The 19581-nt window shown below is 47.7% G+C and overlaps 8 protein-coding genes across 8 annotated transcripts; 3 read left to right on the forward strand and 5 right to left on the reverse strand.

Moving 5' to 3' along the window:
• Positions 1-97: 97 nt before the first annotated feature.
• I302_103152 (uncharacterized protein) lies at positions 98-1600 on the reverse strand (the record flags this gene model as incomplete). The annotated part of the gene is made up of 8 exons (XM_019188523.1): positions 98-228; positions 319-548; positions 646-715; positions 780-974; positions 1047-1159; positions 1224-1258; positions 1322-1428; positions 1501-1600. The coding sequence occupies 8 exons, from the start codon at positions 1598-1600 to the stop codon at positions 98-100; spliced, it is 981 nt and encodes a 326-aa protein (XP_019048085.1).
• Positions 1601-2035: 435 nt separating this feature from the next.
• Positions 2036-4021, reverse strand: I302_103153 (uncharacterized protein; the record flags this gene model as incomplete). The annotated part of the gene is made up of 7 exons (XM_019188524.1): positions 2036-2078; positions 2134-2197; positions 2302-2332; positions 2444-2507; positions 2661-2828; positions 2889-3690; positions 3784-4021. 7 exons carry the CDS (start codon positions 4019-4021, stop codon positions 2036-2038), a joined length of 1410 nt encoding a protein of 469 aa, XP_019048086.1.
• Positions 4022-4483: 462 nt separating this feature from the next.
• Positions 4484-7702, reverse strand: I302_103154 (uncharacterized protein; the record flags this gene model as incomplete). The annotated part of the gene is made up of 13 exons (XM_065869625.1): positions 4484-4596; positions 4657-4734; positions 4791-4874; positions 4953-5127; positions 5227-5297; positions 5364-6282; positions 6338-6712; positions 6766-6884; positions 6944-7100; positions 7161-7259; positions 7321-7402; positions 7497-7590; positions 7651-7702. 13 exons carry the CDS (start codon positions 7700-7702, stop codon positions 4484-4486), a joined length of 2418 nt encoding a protein of 805 aa, XP_065725697.1.
• Positions 7703-8031: 329 nt separating this feature from the next.
• I302_103155 (5-formyltetrahydrofolate cyclo-ligase) lies at positions 8032-9014 on the forward strand (the record flags this gene model as incomplete). Its single annotated transcript, XM_019188526.1, has 6 exons — positions 8032-8128; positions 8187-8315; positions 8367-8564; positions 8625-8698; positions 8758-8830; positions 8887-9014. The coding sequence occupies 6 exons, from the start codon at positions 8032-8034 to the stop codon at positions 9012-9014; spliced, it is 699 nt and encodes a 232-aa protein (XP_019048088.1).
• A 430-nt stretch (positions 9015-9444) lies between these two features.
• Positions 9445-10817, forward strand: I302_103156 (uncharacterized protein; the record flags this gene model as incomplete). The annotated part of the gene is made up of 2 exons (XM_065869626.1): positions 9445-10234; positions 10315-10817. 2 exons carry the CDS (start codon positions 9445-9447, stop codon positions 10815-10817), a joined length of 1293 nt encoding a protein of 430 aa, XP_065725698.1.
• Positions 10818-11044: 227 nt separating this feature from the next.
• On the reverse strand, positions 11045-13333 carry I302_103157 (uncharacterized protein; the record flags this gene model as incomplete). Its single annotated transcript, XM_019188528.1, has 8 exons — positions 11045-11252; positions 11349-11601; positions 11670-11806; positions 11886-12057; positions 12125-12481; positions 12571-12666; positions 12725-12964; positions 13060-13333. 8 exons carry the CDS (start codon positions 13331-13333, stop codon positions 11045-11047), a joined length of 1737 nt encoding a protein of 578 aa, XP_019048090.1.
• Positions 13334-14133: 800 nt separating this feature from the next.
• On the reverse strand, positions 14134-15528 carry I302_103158 (uncharacterized protein; the record flags this gene model as incomplete). The annotated part of the gene is made up of 5 exons (XM_019188529.1): positions 14134-14237; positions 14302-14375; positions 14444-14705; positions 14767-15107; positions 15182-15528. 5 exons carry the CDS (start codon positions 15526-15528, stop codon positions 14134-14136), a joined length of 1128 nt encoding a protein of 375 aa, XP_019048091.1.
• A 996-nt stretch (positions 15529-16524) lies between these two features.
• Positions 16525-19340, forward strand: I302_103159 (uncharacterized protein; the record flags this gene model as incomplete). The annotated part of the gene is made up of 15 exons (XM_019188530.2): positions 16525-16788; positions 16856-17017; positions 17094-17201; positions 17259-17329; positions 17401-17511; positions 17582-17608; positions 17671-17756; positions 17823-17898; positions 17965-17993; positions 18063-18179; positions 18259-18664; positions 18759-18830; positions 18900-19020; positions 19109-19239; positions 19316-19340. 15 exons carry the CDS (start codon positions 16525-16527, stop codon positions 19338-19340), a joined length of 1806 nt encoding a protein of 601 aa, XP_019048092.2.
• Positions 19341-19581: the final 241 nt, after the last annotated feature.

Consider the following 19581-nt stretch of genomic DNA (forward strand, 5'->3'; position numbering starts at 1 on the left):
AACGATTCTTATTGTCCATTCAATACTAACAGTCAATCGTCGACCACCTAACAGCCTTGTCGAGAGGATGATCACCATGGTTTATCTCGTTACGCTCTCAAAGCGGATAGAGAGTGAAGATCTGTTGAGTGTTACCAGGATAACATTCCCATACTTGCAGATTGGCTTCAGTGTCGATTGGTTTACCAGGTGTTCTACCTGAATTCAGCTCGACATCAAGACAGAGGTCTGTCAAGTACATCAACCAGTCCATTCAGTCAGCCCATCGGTCCAATCCTTCGTCGCAGTTGTGAGGTTCATAAGGAGCAGGTAACTCACTCCTGCCGTCGACTCGAAGTTTATCAGCCATGTAGTTCCACTTGGTCACCTTATTACCAGGTGTCGAACAATCAGAGACGAACACCCTTGATCCCGAACCTGGGTTGGAACCGACGTCCAAGCATCGATTGGGTTTGAAAGCTGATCTGACATAGTCCGATTTGGATCCTGCTGCGAGGTTCCACAGTTGTGCGACTGAGATGGTGTTGTTATTGTCACAACATGCTCCGCTGGGAGCATCGAATTGGAAAAATCAGCCCTGCTGTGGTCGACGCGTTGAGATAGGATCGTGCGAGAGGGGTTGGTACTGATTGCAGGATCACTCACATGTTGACCGGGTAGGTGAGTTCAAGGTTTCCGTTACCCGCTGTCACACAGAGAGTGTTCTGGTTGTTTGCTATGCCAAGAGATAAGTCAGTCTTCAGAGACCTGATGCTCAGTCTTCAGTATGCTCCACCTACGATGAATTCTTCGAGAAGTATTGGATGGATCTTTGAATACGGCTCCAGCATTACCATTACCATTCCCATTACCGTTGTTGTTACTGCTTTGAGAGGGCTGAGCGGCAGAAGAAGTTTGACTAGGTTGTACCGATGTGGAGGAACCGGTACTGCTGACAGGAGGTGGTGAATTATTACCTTGGATGATAAACCAGACTGAGGATGAATCGGAATATCAGTAAACCTCTTATTTTGCCTTGCTAGACAAGGAAGTATGTGCCGCCTTACTTTGGTTGGTGTTGCCAGTGGTGCACTTCCAAGTTTGCGACCCATTGTCGCCCTCATCGAGACACTGGTCTCCGCCAGTGATGGCGATTCGATTATCACCTGTGAGGTACCAGCTGGTCCAGGCTATGTATCAGCATTGTTCTTCCTCCATGTTTCTAGAGGCACTGGTGTTCTCACGTCTGTTGGAACAAAGTAGGATAAGACGTCCAAAGCTGCAGCGAAGATCAATTGAATCTCATCACGAGCCATGCCCCATATTTTAGCGGGGCGCTCACCTTGACAATCTCGTTGTTATCCCTGCCAGTCCCCGCATCCAATGCAAATTTAGGGTCACTGTGAAGCACGACACTTCCGCTTCCAGGATTGATATCCCATGTTTGGGCTTAAGCACAGTCGACAGTGGTCACGAGGGTCCCATCGCCGAAGACGTATGCTGGCCCGACGGGTGAAAGACATTTATGATCTCTGTAAGACTGGATCTTGACGCCTGAGTATCGCTTGATTGGCGAGGCTGAGATCAAAGCCAGCAAAGGGAGAAGGGCGAGGAAATACATGCTGAATGTTTGGATAAAAGGAGTCGATTGTTCGATAAAGGGCGATTACTCTTAATGAAATTGATGTCCAGTGACCAAATGATAGGAACGAAGGACTACATCCCTTCAGCCTGGAGGCTTTATATCTCCAACGGGCCCTTGGACTAGGTCTACGGTTATCGCTTGGAGGTCATATGGAGCTATGATGTTCACTTCGCCTCTGGATCAGCTGAGAGACCTGTGCAAGTAACTCATCTTCCTCCGCTAGACATGGACCTGTCTCTGATCCAGTCGAGACGATCCGCATCAGATGATGACATAGTGTAATTGGGCGATACCATATAGCAAACTGGATTTAGTCCTGAGAGAGATGTACTTGACACTTGATGAAGAGCGAAGAACGCCATTCTCAATGAAAACGGAAGCTGATTAGATAAGCTTTCGATCTGACACGAGTCAAGAGGCGTTGGAACGATCGATGTATGGTACCTGAAGGAGTCTGAGCGAGGTTGCGTCAGTGTATTATTGTCTACAGATGATTGTGCTGAACTTACTTTGACTTAGTAGCGGCGGTATCGAGAGCTTGGATGAAGATCGCTTCATCAAGTAGGGGCATGACTATTCAGCGACTCATTCATCTCAATTCAACCAGGATCCAACGACAGAACAGTGACACATCAACGGAGATCTGAGTGATCTGTTCCTGACCTGGGGTACCGCACCTGCAGTATCGTCAAATGACAACCCGGAAACCTTTACAAGGGTAACATGATCAATTCAATGGACATGTGTAGATACAGGTTCGATCGCTATGGATCGGTGCGTGATCCAGTTCTGCTTGACTTGTACACGCGTAAAAATCACCCGTCTTCCTTCGAATGTTCTGAGGTGCTCATTGATTGCGGATCCCAACTGGCGAAAAAGGGTCCTAAATGCGATTGGCATTGTCTTAAGCGAGGCAACAAATGGGCAGAGGCCTTAGAGATGGTTAGGATCGACTAATACGGCAGCGTGTTATCTCGTTCGGTATGCATCTCATACTTTACCTGTTATTATGTTGGCGTAGCACTAAGCCGCTTACCGAAATCTAGTACGTCCCCTAGGAAGGAAATGTTCCTGGACTTCCGACTCTGGGTTACCTGTTATAGCAGGTCCACCAAAGTGATTATTCATCTCGATAAATACGTTCGATCCTTCGGAGGAGACTCTTGTGTCGCTAGTAACTGAGTCATAGTGTCGATTCAAGCTCCTATGACAATTCCGATCTGAGATGATCAGCACTGTTCACAGAAACAACCATGCGACTTACCCCATGATCGAGCTGGCTACTGTTTCGGATATCATTTCACCAAGTCTCGATGCAAACTCGCTCAATTCGCTTGCGCTGCTACCAGTTCCTGTACCGCTGTTCGCAAAGGCCACGGACCTGGGCAACCCTCCAGTGCTCTGAGTGCTGTTATTGCCCAGAATTCCTTTTGGCCTCAATAATTGATTGAAGGAGTTTGATCGATTATACCCCGAGGTAGGTCCAGTGTATGAAAAGCCTCGTGATCTCCATGGGAAGTTGTTGGCTTTGTGAATGGTATTTGAGGAATCGGAGTACCCGGACCTCGATACGATAGCAGACTGGGGCGTGTAAGACAGGCTTCTCTGCGTTGATTTCCAAGGTGGGTTGGCATTCCAGTAGGTGAGCTTGCGACCGAATCCTTGGCCCCAGGACCCAAGCCTGCGTCCAGGACCATCAAAGTTCGAGCGAGGCCGGGCTGCGGTGGAAGGAGGCGGCGGAGCGGACGCAGCCCTTAGCTTGGGTGGAAACCAGTTTGAGAAATAGTTGTTTCTGTTTGGACTTGGTGGTGGTGTACGTGTGAGAGCCGAACGTGAGTCCACTGTGTATATTGGACTAGTGTTATTTACGCTTCTGTTTCCTATAGGGGTCCCATCGGACGAATCACTTGATCTGTCTGGGGGTGGGGACGATCCGTGGGGGTAATCGTGATAATGGAGTTCGACTGAAAGCGGAATAATTATGGAGTATTGCCTCGATTCATCATATGAGCTTGAGTCCGATGATGACTCGTGTGAATCACGATCGGGGCCGGAGGGCGCGATTCCTGAAGAAGCGTTTACGTTTTACACATGTAAGCGTTTGGATCTACACGCGCCTTAATGGGCGGAAGAAGATGAGAAAACGTGATGTTACTCACTTCGTGCTACGCTTCCCCTAGCTCTGTTGATTGCGTGCGAGATGGAAGAAGCTGCAGAGGACCACCAGGACGACGATGGTCGACTGGCAGACCTCGCAGTGGAAGTCGGCCATGGCGAGGACCGTCTGCATGGCCTCCAGGCGCTCGAAGGACTTGTGCTTTGCGATTTGGAGGGAAAGAATGATTTGGACGCTGAGTTGGAAGATGGGAGGAAAGAGGTGGAGCTGAAGCTTGACATATCCGTTCGTTCGCTGTATGATTATAGTGTTTTGACTTGGGCCCCAACGCTTTGTCAGGGAATTCAAGTTTATTTTATGAGTGGAGAATAGAGGATTGATCAGTCTGCTTCGTCTGATCTATATCGATGTTTACTTTTGCAATCAGTCAGGTCAAGTAAAGTTGCAAGTAGAAAGAGGTTATATATGCATCAGTGACAATTCAGGTCGAATGTGATTTCGGTCGTCAAGGTTGAGCCCATCACAAAGGTTGTCCGTCACCCCTACTGGCCACCTTTGAGATGACGATCTGCGACGTATCTCTTACAGAACATACGTCCTTTATACGTTCGGTTGTTTGACCTGTGCCTAGCAAGCTGACCTGTAACGCAATGAAGTGAAGTTACAGATAACGTGCGATTTTGTGAGATTAGAGTATTGTGCTGTTGATATACAAACCGGTCAATCGCATACAGACTGCCTTATTATACATCGTCCAGCTTTCCGACGACACTTCCCACTTTTGTCAGAACCTCTTCCCATTCGCTATCCCGATTTGACAACCAAGTTATAGCTCCTCCTGCTCCTATGCTCAGATCTGATGAATCGAAGATATCAGCATTATGGCACGAATCTGTGACCCGACAATGCGACTCACGTTCACCTTCAGCCACTATCGTCCGTATCACTACACTAAGATCCGAGACTCCGTCAATCGAGAAATAACCGAGGCAGCCTGAGAACGACCGTCATCAGATACTGTGCACTGCATACGATCAGGAGCAGACTTACCGGAGTAGATACCTCTTCTCTTCTCTCCCTCCAAGTCATCCAGTATCTGTACCGATCGTAACTTGGGTGCACCGGTCATTGAGCCTATAAAGCCATCAGCGACTCTTTCTGATTACACCGCATGATATGACATCCTGTCAAATGACACAGACGAAGACTTACCAGGAGGGAAGCACCGTCTGACACATTCCACACTTCCGACGTTTCCTGCCAAAGTACCTTGAACGGTCGTTACCAGATTGTGCACTCCGTAAGATTCCAATGCGATGAGTTTAGGTACAGACACGGTTGAAGGGGTACAACATGAGAGAAGATCGGAGCGGATGAGATCGACAATCTGAGAGATAAGTAGCATTCAGCAGAGGACCCAAGGCGTCGGGTCTAGTATAATAGTCTAGGATAGTACGAAGACCATGCAAGGGGATCAAATACTCACCATGAGATTCTCAGCCCTCTCTTTGAGATCTGACCTCAACTCGTCTCCTATCTTCGTATCTACACGTCTACCTTCTTCCACACAGGCTTCACTTCCCTTATCCTGCCCATGGCATCCCGTATCTGAGGTGCAAACACATTGACCTGGCTTGACTCTCGCTCTAGTACCCTTGATAGGCATCATCTCCACCCGCCTGCTCTTGTCTATCTTTAAGAATCTTTCGGGGCTCGACGACAGGATGGATAGACCATGACCTCTTGGAGTAGACAGCGTAGGGAAATGCATATATGTCGAATAGTAAGCTGGATTAAACGTTCGAAGTCGGAGGTATAACGAGTATGGATCGGTAGAAGCAGGACATGAAGAGGAAAATCGAGTGGTGAGCGTTAATTCGTACGATTCACCTTGGCGTATGGCTTCTCGACATGCGTCTATGCGTCCTCGATAATCTGATCCAGTAGCACTGGGCCGGAATGTTGGGAAGCCATTTGCAGGTGTAGTACCGTTTGGTTGAGGACTGCTCAAAACGTCTTTGACCGATGCGATGTAGTCTTCCCATTGTTCTTGACTTATTCCAATTGCCACGTCGTGCGACCTCAACCAATCTACCATCGATATATCTTCCTCATCACTTTCGGTGGCGTCATGCACAAGATGGATGCCATCTTGTATGATACCCTGAGCTATCCATTCCCCCGTACTTGTCCTTTCCGTCAGACAATCTACCCATCCCCAACACGCATCAACCTCTTGTATCTGAGCCTCGCTTGATTCCACACGAGGGGGCCTCTTATATCCCTGCAGAGACTCAACTTTCATCTCATACCCAAAATATCCTGTCCAGCCTCCTCTTAAACCCTCCGAGGGTGTTGTTGATAGCGCAGTCGTGAGGGCATGTGCACCTGAAGAGAACCAGTCCCAGAAAGTGGTTGATTCAGATAGGGTGAGTTGAGTAGGTGGAAGAGATGGTTGGTGAAGAGTGACTGTCCGAGTAGCTAGGGAGTATGACAGTAGAAAGGAGGGCGCAGCGAGAGAGGTTGTTGTAGATCGTGTTGGCTATTCCAGCGATTGAGCCAAACATGATAAATAGGTTAGGAAGATAGCTACATACCGTCTGACCATCCAACCACACCTCTCCAATAGCTCTCTCCTTTCCTTTCCTAGACCCTCTGTTCTGTTTCACCAGGGATTCGAATACATCCTGAGTTCTCAGTTCTTTGCCTAAATCACCCAACTTCTTCTCGGATATCCTGAGGGCCCCCCTCCTGAATCCGCGTCGAGAGGGAGCACGAGAAGGCGATGGAGTGACGGGTGGTGTAGGGAGAGCCGAAGATGGACGTGACTTTGATGCTGCTGATACCCTGTACGCACACGACGATATGATCTGAGGTGGTAAAGGGGGGAATGAGGATGGCGACGAGTGATATTCATTGACGTTGGCTAGGAAGGATTGAAGTAAAGCTGAACCGCGAGTCGACGAGATTGACTATATGTGATGATTAGCGAAAGTAATCAAAAGTTGTATTGGGCAAGAAATACCTCTGGATGATATTGTACTCCCCATATCGGATACTGTTTGTGCCTCAGCCCCTGTACCGTGGATGGTCGATCGGCAGTAGCAATGGACCAAGCGGTGACTTCGAGCTCATCGGGTATCGCTGAACCAAGAGGTTCGTCAATGGATGAAGATGTCAGGTCGTGATAATGGCCAGCTCACTTTGTGGATCTACCGTCAAGCTATTATAGACGACCACCTCAAACTCATCTTGAGTGCCAGACGTCTGCCATAGCGGCGAATCGAACAGACCCTTGAACGGGATTACCGGAGAGACAGAGACTACATGGCCGTGGGTGATCCTTGGTGTATTGATGATCTATAGTATAAGGGGGAATCTCAGCAAGAACCACTGTGGCCTTGTCAGGGTGGGACATACCTTGGCTGCAAATGCTACTCCAATCGCTTGATGTCCTAGACAGACACCTAGAATCGGTATGGGGTGAGATCTGAGTAGGTCGAGACCGAAACCGATGTCCTGCGATACAAGTCAGCAGGTGATATTGCTGGTCGGATAGAGAAGTCTAGAAGGTACTCACAGAAGGATTGTCTGGTCTACCTGGACCGGGAGACAGTATCACGCAGTCTATGTTAGGTAGCACCTGCTCTTGGAACTCGGTCCTACAAAATCACGGATCGATTAATCAGCTTGACGCACTGAGCTCCTTGGATTGTTGAGAAGAGAGCTGCGTAGGACTGAGGGATGATCACTCACCAGGTATACTTGTCTGCTTTGATCACTACCACCTTTTGGAGCACCTCTGCATCGCTGTATAGGTGGGTAAACAGACAGAGGAGATTGTTGGTATCTGATCAAGACCCATTAGTTAGTCGATCCAGCAATCAGCATTAAGATAATTCTCGCTCACAGGAGTCGTAGTAATCCAAGATCAGTGTCCTGGGCAGTATAGGTGGCTGCATCATGGGCTAGCGAGACCTCTTGCGAGGATTATATCAAAACAAGATGCTTATGATATGTGATGAATGACAAGGAAAAAGGCAAAGAAATTTCAGAAAAAAGCAGAAGATCTCGGATCGCATATATATGAATTATATTACGTAATACAGAGGATCACTAGGATCACTGAACGATGATGATAACGAAAGATGAGGACGATGATGGAAACGATGAGGATGAAATATTGATAATATACATATATATCATATATACATACGTATACATACTCAGAGGGATGACCTCCATACCTGTAGAGCAAGGAGGACAGCTCAGCAAACCATTCCCATCCGAAATGTCGACCCAAGCAGCTTTCGCACTCAAGGCCTCGTTGAGAAAATCGATGCTAAAGACTTTGAAGGGGATGTCTGACGGAGAAGTCGAGAAGCAATGTGAGTCAGTTACTGTTGACAAGGAGCATGGGGGTTCTGATGTCTTATGGGATGTTAGCACAAGCTGTATTCCGTATACTGCTCGATCAGCCTTTCTTCAAGGAAGCGAAATCGATAGGGTGTTATCTCAGCATGAAGCATGGTGAATTGAGGACGAATGGGATTGTCGATCACGTCTTGAAGAGAGGTATGTATGGACATGAATCAAAACCAGTATCCTCACTGACTCATACGGCAGGATCAACGCTCTACACACCCTTCATCCCACCACCTCCATCCCGCAGTCCAGAAGCTCAGCCTTCATCGTCCTCACAAGATATGAAGATGCTCAGGCTGTATTCTTCCTCCGATCTGGACAAGTGCCCTCTGGATAAATGGGGTATTCTGGATCCGGGAGAAACGAGAAACGACATGGAACGGGAGATGCGAGAAGATGGTGAGCTTGATTTTGTACACTTGTACATGATTTAGAATGAAAATATTGATGTTGGGATAGCAATGAACCGCTCTTCCCCACCGCTTGACCTGATCCTCATACCTGGTGTAGCGTTCGATGAGGAGTGTAATCGAGTAGGTAATCATTGGCTTACAAGGAGGATGTCTCGACATGACTGACACCTGAATTTCAGCTCGGCCGAGGGAAGGCATACTATGATCGATTTCTCCTTTCATACACCTCCAACCGACCTTCTCCATTGCTGGGTAGGTTTACCGTCCGATCCCTCGACTTCATGTTCAGACGCTGATTCGTGGCATAGTCGCACTGGCACTATCTCCCCAGATACTTGAAAGAGGTGAAAAGGTACCCACTACGGAACATGATTTCAGGTTAGACGGAGTCGTGTCACCTGAAGGGATCGTTTGGCGAAACAGCAAAAGCGACTGAAAGGGTTGCAATATGTCGATTATAGCATTCAACATCAAAGGACGATGATCTCTTTGCGTTATGTGCTCATCGTATTGTGAGTTACAAACCCTGTCAGACGGCATTACATTCACTCTGAGCTCCTGCTTGATTTGTACATCACTCCTGACGCACTGTACATAAAAGGATATCTTACTCCTGACCGTCTCACACCTGATATCCTTTCATGTTCGGTCTCGACCCCTTCGATTCCTCGATAATGTTCGCACTGTCTCATACCAATATAAACAAGGCAGCTCTCCCATTTCTCACTCGGATCGTGGTTCAATCTACTCATCAATTCATCACTTTCTCTCGTTCTTCACCACTGTACACTACCATCGCCATCAACCACATCATCACCCACAGCACCAGAAACACAACACCATTCACTCTCTACGTATTGCCGAAAATGTCATTCCATTATCCACCACCGCCGCCTTGGATGCCCCCACAACATCAGGCTCCATGGCCTTCTCAATACACTTCCCATAATTGGACCTACACGAATTACAATCAACCATCGTTCAATGCACAACCTCAGTCAAATACCGGCTCGTTCTTCAGCAATCTTAGGTGGTCACGACCTCCCCAATATCCACCTCCCACCGGGGGTTATCCATACCCACATCCGCACTACTATGGACCACCTCCTCCTCCCTTTGGGCCTGGGTCAAACTACCATTCCAACTACTCTCGACCATACTATGGAGGGCCTCCTTCTGGGCAATTCCCCTCCCATTACCCTAGGCATCCTACTCGTTACAGTCAGGCAGCATCAGCATCACGAGGTCGTCACCCCACGTCTGAGTTCACCAGACATACCGGATCTAGCCAAACATCAGACAACCCATGGACAGGAGCTGGTAAAAGCATTCGAGATATGTTGCGGGAACACATCAGTGAACATCTAAGTGTTCGGGCGGGCCAATCAACAACGGCCTTCGACAAAATGAATTTGGATTTCGACGGTTTTATGGGCACCAAGAAACAGTCCGAGACAGCCAGTAAGCAAGACATTTTCGATGCCACTGAACAGTCAGTGAAGTCTAGCTATAATTATGCAATGTGTCAAAGAGAAAAGGCTGAGTTATTGGATACAATGCATAAGCTGGATATAGGGAAATTTAAGCAAGGCAGACTTGGAGAGTTGAGGAGATTTCATAACGACTTCGGACCGATCAGCAAGGTTGTAAAAGACAGTGAGTGAAGTCTAACCCGTTCATACCTATATCTCTTTCTCACCGACAAGTGATTGACATATATCTCGCCAACATTTCAGAAACGGAAGACGGATCTCTTACAGAAAGGGAATACGAATCACCTTGGTCTAAGTTCCTTTTCAAACTCGATCAGGACCTCAACCTGACGGACGATCATATAATCACATTTTCCGAGTGCGAAGAAGATTACTTCGACATTCCGACAACTGATGATCAGGGTGCGACCGACAACCAGAGCTCAACGAACGGTCCCACAAATGGGGGTTCCACGAGCCGCGATATTTTCAGTGGCTGCGATGGGCCGCCATCTGGTCCATGGGGCTATAGACCACCGTGCCCGCCCATGTTAGGTGGCTATTCGAGTACTTATCGGCCCAGTCGTGCCAACCATTGGCCAGGACCTCCCTCCGGCTACGGACCGCCACCACCATATACACCGTACCCCTCACATCCCGGCTCAACCTGGAATAGCAGATTCAGATACGGGTCCAATGCCAACAGCGGATATAATCAATCGAGACCTTGGCGATCAACAGGGACTGGATGGCATACTGCTCGGTGATGGTGAATCGGGGTTCCATTTGTGGTCATTTGGCGTCGTATCCCGCACTGGATGTATCGATCTGTAGTCGATGCTTTGATCCTAATGTATGACGTTCTACTGCATCACAGGCATTGAAACTATCTCTTCCTCCGTAAATGATATTCACTACATACGCACAACATCCAACTACTCAGTGCGTTGAGGAGGGCGGCCAAGGGCACTATGCTCAAAGGTAAATTCCCCCCTCAAGCATGCACCTCATGATCTCTCAGAGACCTTCCACTTAGGTCGTGTTTCGCATCCCACTCATCCACCTCGTCGTTTCTGATTTTCATGAGTTTGTGTGACACCGATCCGTCAGGTAAGGTGAATATGACTTGACGTAGTTGATATCCGCCCAATTTAGGCAAGAGCTTTGACCAAAGTACGAAGTACAGTGCACATAGGAACACACTACAGATGATTTATCAGCCATTTAATCAGCTTATTTGGGCACAAACAAGACAAGATGGGTGAGAATCATGATCATGAGGATTCGATTTCACTCACATTCCCAAACCGGTCAGAGACGAAGCACCATAAAAGAACCCAAAAGAACTGTTGTTGATACCGCCAGTCGGTGGTACCCAAGGCATGATAATCAGGAACAAGTTGGCAGCCAAAAAGAAGAGAACAACGACAGTCCAACTTCGATATTCGGGTCGGGGAAGGTTGAGCCTCTTCCTATCTCTTCGAACGATGAAGAGACCCAGTGTCATGAGGGCCAAGAAGAATGACGAGGGGTAATTCTGGATCGCCACGACTGAGATTGAATATATGGCCATCAGTCAAGGACACTTGTGTGTAGACATTGGCAAGAGTGAGGCTCACTGAAGTTGAAAGCACTTCCTGCGGGAGGGGCTACAATGATAACAAACGAGACTACCCATATCGCAATTATCGCTCCAGTCGGTGTACCGAATGGCCAAGTGGTCACCCAGAATCTTGGAAACGGTAGGACCCCTTGTCTACAAATCGGATCTGGCATCAGCTACTGTTCGGAGCGAGAACCTAGGTAGAGCGGAGACATGAGAGTTCAAAACTCACCGACCAATCTCCCGAATCATTCGCGTATGCCCAACCATAGTCGTTAGGATATTACTGGCGGCACTCAACACCGGAAGGATCGTAAGACCTTTGGCAGCCTTGTCTCCAAATAGCTTTGCCCAAAAGATGCTGGCTGTCACCTGAGTTGAACCTTTGATCTCTTCTTTGGTCACTGCGCGTACGAATGGCCAGCTTAGCTTGGTGCATATGTTACAATCGAGGTAAGGTCCGGTACTCACAGACAGCAAAATAAGCGATATTGGCCAAAACGTACAAAACAGCAACGAAGATCACCGCGGTGTTGGCTGTTCTCCTTATCGTTTTGATCGGATTCTTGATCTCGTTTGCCACGTTGAAAGAGTTTGTGTAGCCTCCATAGGAGAAGATGATGCTGACCAAAGCGTTAGATAGGCTATATCCGTTACTTGTCGTTCCCTCAAACGCATTTCGGAAATTGGCTTTGGGATTTGGGACGGATTTTAGATGACCACCCAATGCCACGAAACCTGGGATGATGATCAAAAGCATGGTGATGATCTTGGCGATACCGCAGAAGTTGGACAAACGGAGGGAGAAGTTGGTACTAATCCAAATAGCTGGGCGTGCAAAAATCAATATCAGTTAGGTCAAATCTACGCACTTTCAATAGGAGATTCTCGTGTGATTCTACGCTCAGATGACTTACGAAGACTGATGATGGTCAAGGCTGCGATGCCTACTCCTTTGGACTCCCAATCCGAAGGTGTATGATCGGTCATCTTGAAGATGTATTCGGCAACCACTGAATGAGGAGGATTCAGTCCATGCTCTCCTTAATGAGTGAGTATGGAACAGCTCACCGATGACATTGGAACTAACGAAAGACAGGATGACAGTCTGTACGGCGAATGCCACAGGGAAGAAGTACTTTGGCTTCCTGAATGCTTGTTCAAGATATACCACTTCCCCTCCTGATCGCGAAGGGAAATATGAAGCAAACTCTAGATACACCGAGATACCAGCTAAAGAGATGAGCAGACCGATCGGCCAGTATATCAAGGCTAGACCGACTGATCCAAGGGATTTCAGGAGACTTGAAGCTGAACCAAAAGCCAACAGGTCAGCTTCTGCAATACGATGCGACAATAAGGAACGGAATTGATGGTGTAGACATGTGCAAATTAAGGTCACTTACGGAAAGAGAAGATACCAGTACCGATTAACATGGTAATATTGAGGAACAAAGCTGACCACCATCCGACCGAATAACCCAAAGGATTCTCGCTTTCCACAGGAGCACCCGAGACATCCTGGATAGTGGCTTGAGCACCATTTCCACCTTGTTCTCCGACAAAGTTGACTTTTCCATCGATGTAGAACTCCGGTACGTTTAAATCCTTGTCCGCACCAGGTTCAAGACCCGTTGATGGGGATTCAATGCTTTTCTCTTGAATTGATGGACTGGACATTTCCAAGGCTCTTCACCGGTGTCAAGGTCAGTCAAAGATAGCCGAAAGGGTGCAGGTAATAGCTGATTTTCTGTAGTTTTGTTTTCACATTGAATAGCGAAGTCAGCTTTCTTATATATAAATTTTGATCTTTTTGTCAAGCTGAACTGTATCGCACCGAAAAGCCCAACAGATACGAAGAAAGAGCCGCTGCCAATCGATGGCGCAATGATGAGCACCTCTAACCTCATATCTCAAGTTCCTTCACATCTAAGCTCTTGGCTAGTCTAATTTAGACTACTGACTATTGTGTAGGACCTCGTATACGCAGGAACGTGATCAAAGATCATTTGTAAAGCAAGCTAATTATCTCACTTGAGGGAGGCTTTCGGAAAAATAAGTCATGATGAAATCGTTATCAATCACGTATCATTCGTGATTTTCGAATTGACATGTGCCAGATCTCGTGTGATCATAAGGCTCTGGACATGTGTATGCTTCGAGATGCCATCAGCTCCCTTCCCCCAGCTTGAGATCAAAGTCGGCCGTCCCGTTAGATGTAGCTTGATCTCGCTTAAGCTGATCTTTCGCAGCTCTTAGCATTGATGGCGCAACTTTCGGTTATGACCGAGTGATGTTCTCTTTTTCCACAACACGATGAGGTGGTCGATTCCCCATGAAATTTCGAACTCTTGTGCACTTAGACCTCACACTGGCACGACTGAACAGCTCGTTTGCATCATAAGAACAGATCTACATACTATGTCGGACTAGAATAATCAGGTACAACATCGTCCACTCCCCCCACGTCTGCCAATTTATCAGAGGAAAGGGCGTTCCGCTTGAGGTGTAATCCTGGAACCATGCCTGAAGCCATCTCGTTCAGGTGAGTAGTCGCCGATGGCAGTATGAGCGGTGATTCGGTCTATGAGAGGTGTGAATGGTTAACATCTTGAGTATATACAGAGGCGGTATTGAAGAGAACTTACTATCCCAAAGAACGACCGTTTTGGGCTTCCACTTGGCCCTGATCTGGAAATCGTGGCCTTGCGCGATGTGAGTGCTATAAAGCGAGTATACCAAAATCAGCGGATACTTCAGTGTAGCTTACACCGTTTCGCCTGCACTCACTACAAAAGATCCAGTATCGCATCGGACTCTTCGCTTTTGAGGCCGACAATGTACCTTGAAAATTGCTTGTTGACAAAAAGGGCTTTCTCTCCGGTAACGGGATGTCTGCGCACAAGCGGATGAACGTTCTCTACAGGCTCTCGTCTTACGACGCCTCCTCGATTACCTGCTCGGCTGAAATCTGCTTGAGCTACTCCTGAGTGAACAACCGAAAGAGTTTCCAGGAATTGCTGGAATGGAGGTGAAAGTCTTTTGTATGCCTCTGAGAAAGCTCTGCGTAAGCTACAATACCATGTGAAATGAGTATAACATTGTCAACTCACCAACCTGAGACACATAACCCGTATCCCCACCTGAGGAGGGCGAATCATACAAGAAAAGTGTGGTCAATCCCGGAGGCTGCTCTTCATAAGTCACATCGGAGTGCCAGCCTGTGCTAGACAGCTTGTTGGGATTATAAGATGGAAGACCCTTTTTGGGTGCGCCATCTCGATAGACAAGGTGAAACTCGGGATAGCCCTCTGGCGCACCCGATGTGGGATGTATGTGTAATCTACCAAAGGTCTTGCCCCATTCATTCAGTTGCCACTCCGGAGATTGGTCGATGAAATCTTGGTCTCGGAAGGCTACGACACCTCGTTGCGCAACGAAGAGGGCGAGTTGGCTGATCGAGGTGAAGGGTCAGCTGCTGACGACGTATCTGAGAGGTTATGTGCCAGTTCTATATCCTAGACTCACCTCTTACCTCTGGCATCTAGTTTACTAAGTTGAATACCTTCGACTTCGGAACCGAAATTCGGTGATAGGGCATTGACAGTGGCACCTTGCAGAAATTCTCTAGGGTTCTCGTGCTTCAAAGCATCCAAACCCGGATCATGATGCTCAAAAGGAGTGAGGGGTTCATACTTCGTCTCGCGATCGAAAGTGGGTAAGAATCGCTTGTACTTGTAATCAGGTGGAGGGACTTTATTGACTTTTGCCTGTGAAGCATCTTGATTGGTATTGGGCTCTTCACCGCCACTCAGACGAAGAGTCGCTGTAGCTTGTTGAAGGCTTGGGATTCTTTCTACTAGGGTAGTTGTCATCTTGACTAAGAGTGGCGAAGGGCTTGGTGGGTGGACTTAGGAAGTATGGGGCTCATTCTGGATAGAAGCTCGTTTCTGCCTTCTTTAAAGGGTAAGGAGAAGACCAGATTGCAATCGGTTATCTGCGATTGGTACAGGAACGACAGATCACGTACAATCACGCCAAACGATGTGTTCGGTGGGGCTCGCCGTCGTTCTAGCTCCCAACAAGCCGCTGATCTTGGCAGGGATATAGGGCATCTCTGCATGCGACCTGACGTCGATAGGAGATGACGTCTGCTGTTGTCGTGATCGGAGTAAGCTTAGACGCAGCGGCGGTCGCCGTTATCTCTCATCACGTTCTCATTGCTCATCTGTGCCTTTTGGTTTCGGGGGATGGCACTGTTGACCAATCTCTGCATTGCGTATTGTCACGACAAGGATGTGAGTTCGATTATTTGACTGGAAGCAACCTCATAGATACACCAGGTTTGCCAATCACAGGAGATCGGTACCACATGATCCACAAAAGAATTCCGAATAATCTTTTCGGTGATGTTAGCAGGATTTGAATTTTTGTGGAAGATCATATGATTTCGTTCACGATGTGACACATAATAGGCCTTGAAACAGCTTTATCGCAGTATACGGCTGCTCCGGTCGGGTGATCCTTGTCCCGAAGCATATCGCAATGATGAGCTGTAATGGCGTCAACTCGTATCGTTGTGGACCATAAGGTGGAGCGCGGCGGACGAATGCCGAGCTGTGATGTATTTGACGGGCTGTCTCTTGAGAGATGCCAAGACCGGTTCAGTAAGGAGATAAGCGATATCCAATTTTCAATAGCAATTCGCCATATCATATCATCCTCTTTGATTAGATTTTGAGCATGCACGACGAAGTGCACTTTTGTCATGTAGTCCTTTGGGCGTACATAAGGGATGCAATCCCAAAGTCAGCACTTAGCCTCTCCTTGTATGGACACTAAGCCGATCAGTCTTTTAATATACCGAAAAAATGAGCACCAAAAAGTCCAGTGGCACTGGTTCTAGTTCTCCCCGAGACGATAACAGTCTCAAGTCCGGCCTCGATGGTGTGGCTCTACCCGAGGAATACCACATCGGAAACGATCGAAAGGGCGCGGACGTCACTGTCGGCCCTGCTCCCTTGGCCGCTGGAGTCTCTTCGGCTGAGGTCGATAAAGCTGAATCAGCCCTTGGGTCAGCTGTGTTAAGAGCCCTCAAGCTTCGTCCCCCGCTTCCCAAAGATGCTCCTGATGCCGTGAGTGATATCTTCGCTCGAGCAGGCAGGGCTTGTGGCTGACGTTGAGATTGTGTATCACCGGTAGATCGCCACTCAACCGAGTATCTGGGATGGTGATAATATCGAAGAGCTGAAAGCAAAGTATATCCGAGACGATTGGGAGAATGTTGAAGCGTTCGATCCGAATTTCAGATGGACAGTCCGGGAGGAACAGCAAGTCCGACGAAAGATCGATTGGAAGATCATGGTTAGTGGCATCTCATCATGAGCAGATCCGAGGGTCGAACAACCAAACTGACTCGTGCTCTTAATTGGTCTGTCAGCTTTGGGCCTGTGTCATGTTCTCGGCACTGAACATCGACAGAGGGAACATCAGTAATGCCAACTCCGATGGTCTGTTGAAGGATATTCACCTGACTCAAGCTGATTATGTGGGTGCCACCCTGTGGAGTCAGGAGGACCATGCTGATAGAAGGACTATATTGCAGAACCTCGGAAACACACTGTCCAAGCTATTCTTCTTAATCGCTGAATTACCTTCCCAGCTGATCTCGAAAAGGTACATTTCGTTTTCCGCCGGTCCTTGATCCGCGGCGTGTTCGCTCACACAGCTGTTTGCTTGTCCAACAGAGTCGGCCCGGATAGGTGGATCCCCATCCAAGTCTGTATATTCAGTATCATCTCAGCTGCTCAATTCTTCCTCAAAGGCCGAGCTTCGTTCCTCGCTACTAGATGTTTGATGTAAGTCTTTCTCTCACAATGTGTATCTTCCTAGGTCGTATCATTGTTGACTTGGTGTTGCTGATGCCAGTGCCCTGTTTCAAGGTGGTTTCATTCCGTAAGTCACTCCGTCCACCACTGATATCGAATCTTGCTTCGCAAGCTGACAATAATCTGTAGCGACCTCATCCTGTATCTTAGTTACTGGTATGACGGTAAACATCTTCCTATCCGATTGGCATGGTTCTGGATGTCCTCAAATATCTGTATGTGGCTTTCTCGCTATTTTCCGTGAGGGAAAGCTCATTACTGATTCGCAATGCCGCATTCAGGTGGTATCATCACCGATTTCTTGGCTGTTGGGTTCCTCAAACTCCGAGGCTTCCATGGATACGAAGGGTGGAGATGGTACGTAAAGATGTTGACCCCATCTCACGAAACCACACGGAGAGGCTGACCTTCCTTTGCCACCAGGTTATTCCTCTTCGAAGGTATCATCACCCGTAAGTTTAGTAACGTCTTCCGTTCTGCTAGAGCACATGAATTGGGCTGATATGCTTTTCGTATGATAGTGGCCATCGGTATCGCTTCGTTCTTCTTGATGCCCACTTCACCAGCCAAGACAAAGTCGAAATGGCTACCCAAGGGGTATTTCAACGATCGAGAAGTCAAGATTATCGTCAACGGAGGTGAGTATTACGATTTGTTTGCGCAATTCGCAATATGACCGAAGCTGCTCAATGCTGATTGCGCCTTATCATCTCCAAGTAATCCGAGACGACCCCAACAAAGGAGGAATGCACAACCGTCAAGCCCTAACACCCCGAATGATATGGGACTGTATCCTAGATTACGACATGTACCCTCTCTACGCCCTTGGTCTCTTGTTCGGTATCCCAAAATACCCAGTGGGCAATTACCTCACCCTATCATTCAAGGAGCTCGGCTTCTCGACTGTCCAGACCAACCTTCTTTCTATCCCATACGAGGTGATCAGCATATTCACGCAATTCGGTATTACGGCCATCTCGGAGTTGGCCAACAATCGATCGTTCGTTGCTTCCGCCGAAGATTGGTGGTTGCTCCCTTGCTTTATACCGCTTGTGGCGCTGCCTGATCCGATTAACCCTTGGACGTACTTTGCTATTGAGACTGTGCTGTTGTCTTATCCTTAGTGAGTGTTAGGACTTCTTTTTGATTGCGACTATCATCAATATGATTGACAATAGAAGGACTCGACTGATTGGTTGTTTGGTTGGTATAATCAGCACCCACGCAATACAGGTAGCTTGGACAAGTAGAAACGCGGGAACAGTCCAAAACCGATCAGTATCTGCTTCGTGAGTTGCTCTCGTGGTGTGTCAACACCCCGTATGTGATCTCGATCCTGATTGTACGCGACTCCACAGCCTCTATAACATGTTCGTCCAAGCATCAGCCATGATAGGAGCAAATGTCTATCAAGCAAGTGATAAGCCACGATACAAAAAGGCCAACAAAGGTCTGATCGCGTTGTTGTGTTTCAACGTCGTGAGTTATCCAAATCTCCATCTTCTCGTCCAGCGGTACTCGTATGACGCTGGAGCAGCACACTTATTGTCTATTTGTTGGTCGACAGATCATCCTTTATCCCGGTACTTGGGCGTATTATAAATGGCGAAATAGGACACGAGAGAGAATCTGGGGCGCGATGTCCGAAGAGGAGAGACAACATTATTTGAAGACTACTACGGATGTCGGTAATAAGAGGTGAGTCAAGTCCTATGTAGCCTTAGTCTGATCTGCTTGGAGAGGGCAAGAGCTGATGGTCCGGTTCGACACATAGGCTTGATTTCAGATTTGCTGCTTAGGTTTGCAGTGCCATACGGTCCAATGATTTCAAGGGCAAAACTTTAGACATGCAGGAATTAATATCTAAATGTTGACGGTGAAAAACTAGTGATGGTTCTAGATGCTAGCAAAATGATGATATCTACGCAATTCCGAACTTGATCATGCGACGTTGTGGATGTCATGTTTTGACGAGCTACAATACCAGTACGATAGTTGAGACTAGATGATATGCATGTATTGATATTGATAGTTTAATAC

Source organism: Kwoniella bestiolae, chromosome 2 (genome assembly GCF_000512585.2).
Source record: "Kwoniella bestiolae CBS 10118 chromosome 2, complete sequence".
In the NCBI taxonomy this organism is placed as follows: domain Eukaryota; kingdom Fungi; phylum Basidiomycota; class Tremellomycetes; order Tremellales; family Cryptococcaceae; genus Kwoniella; species Kwoniella bestiolae.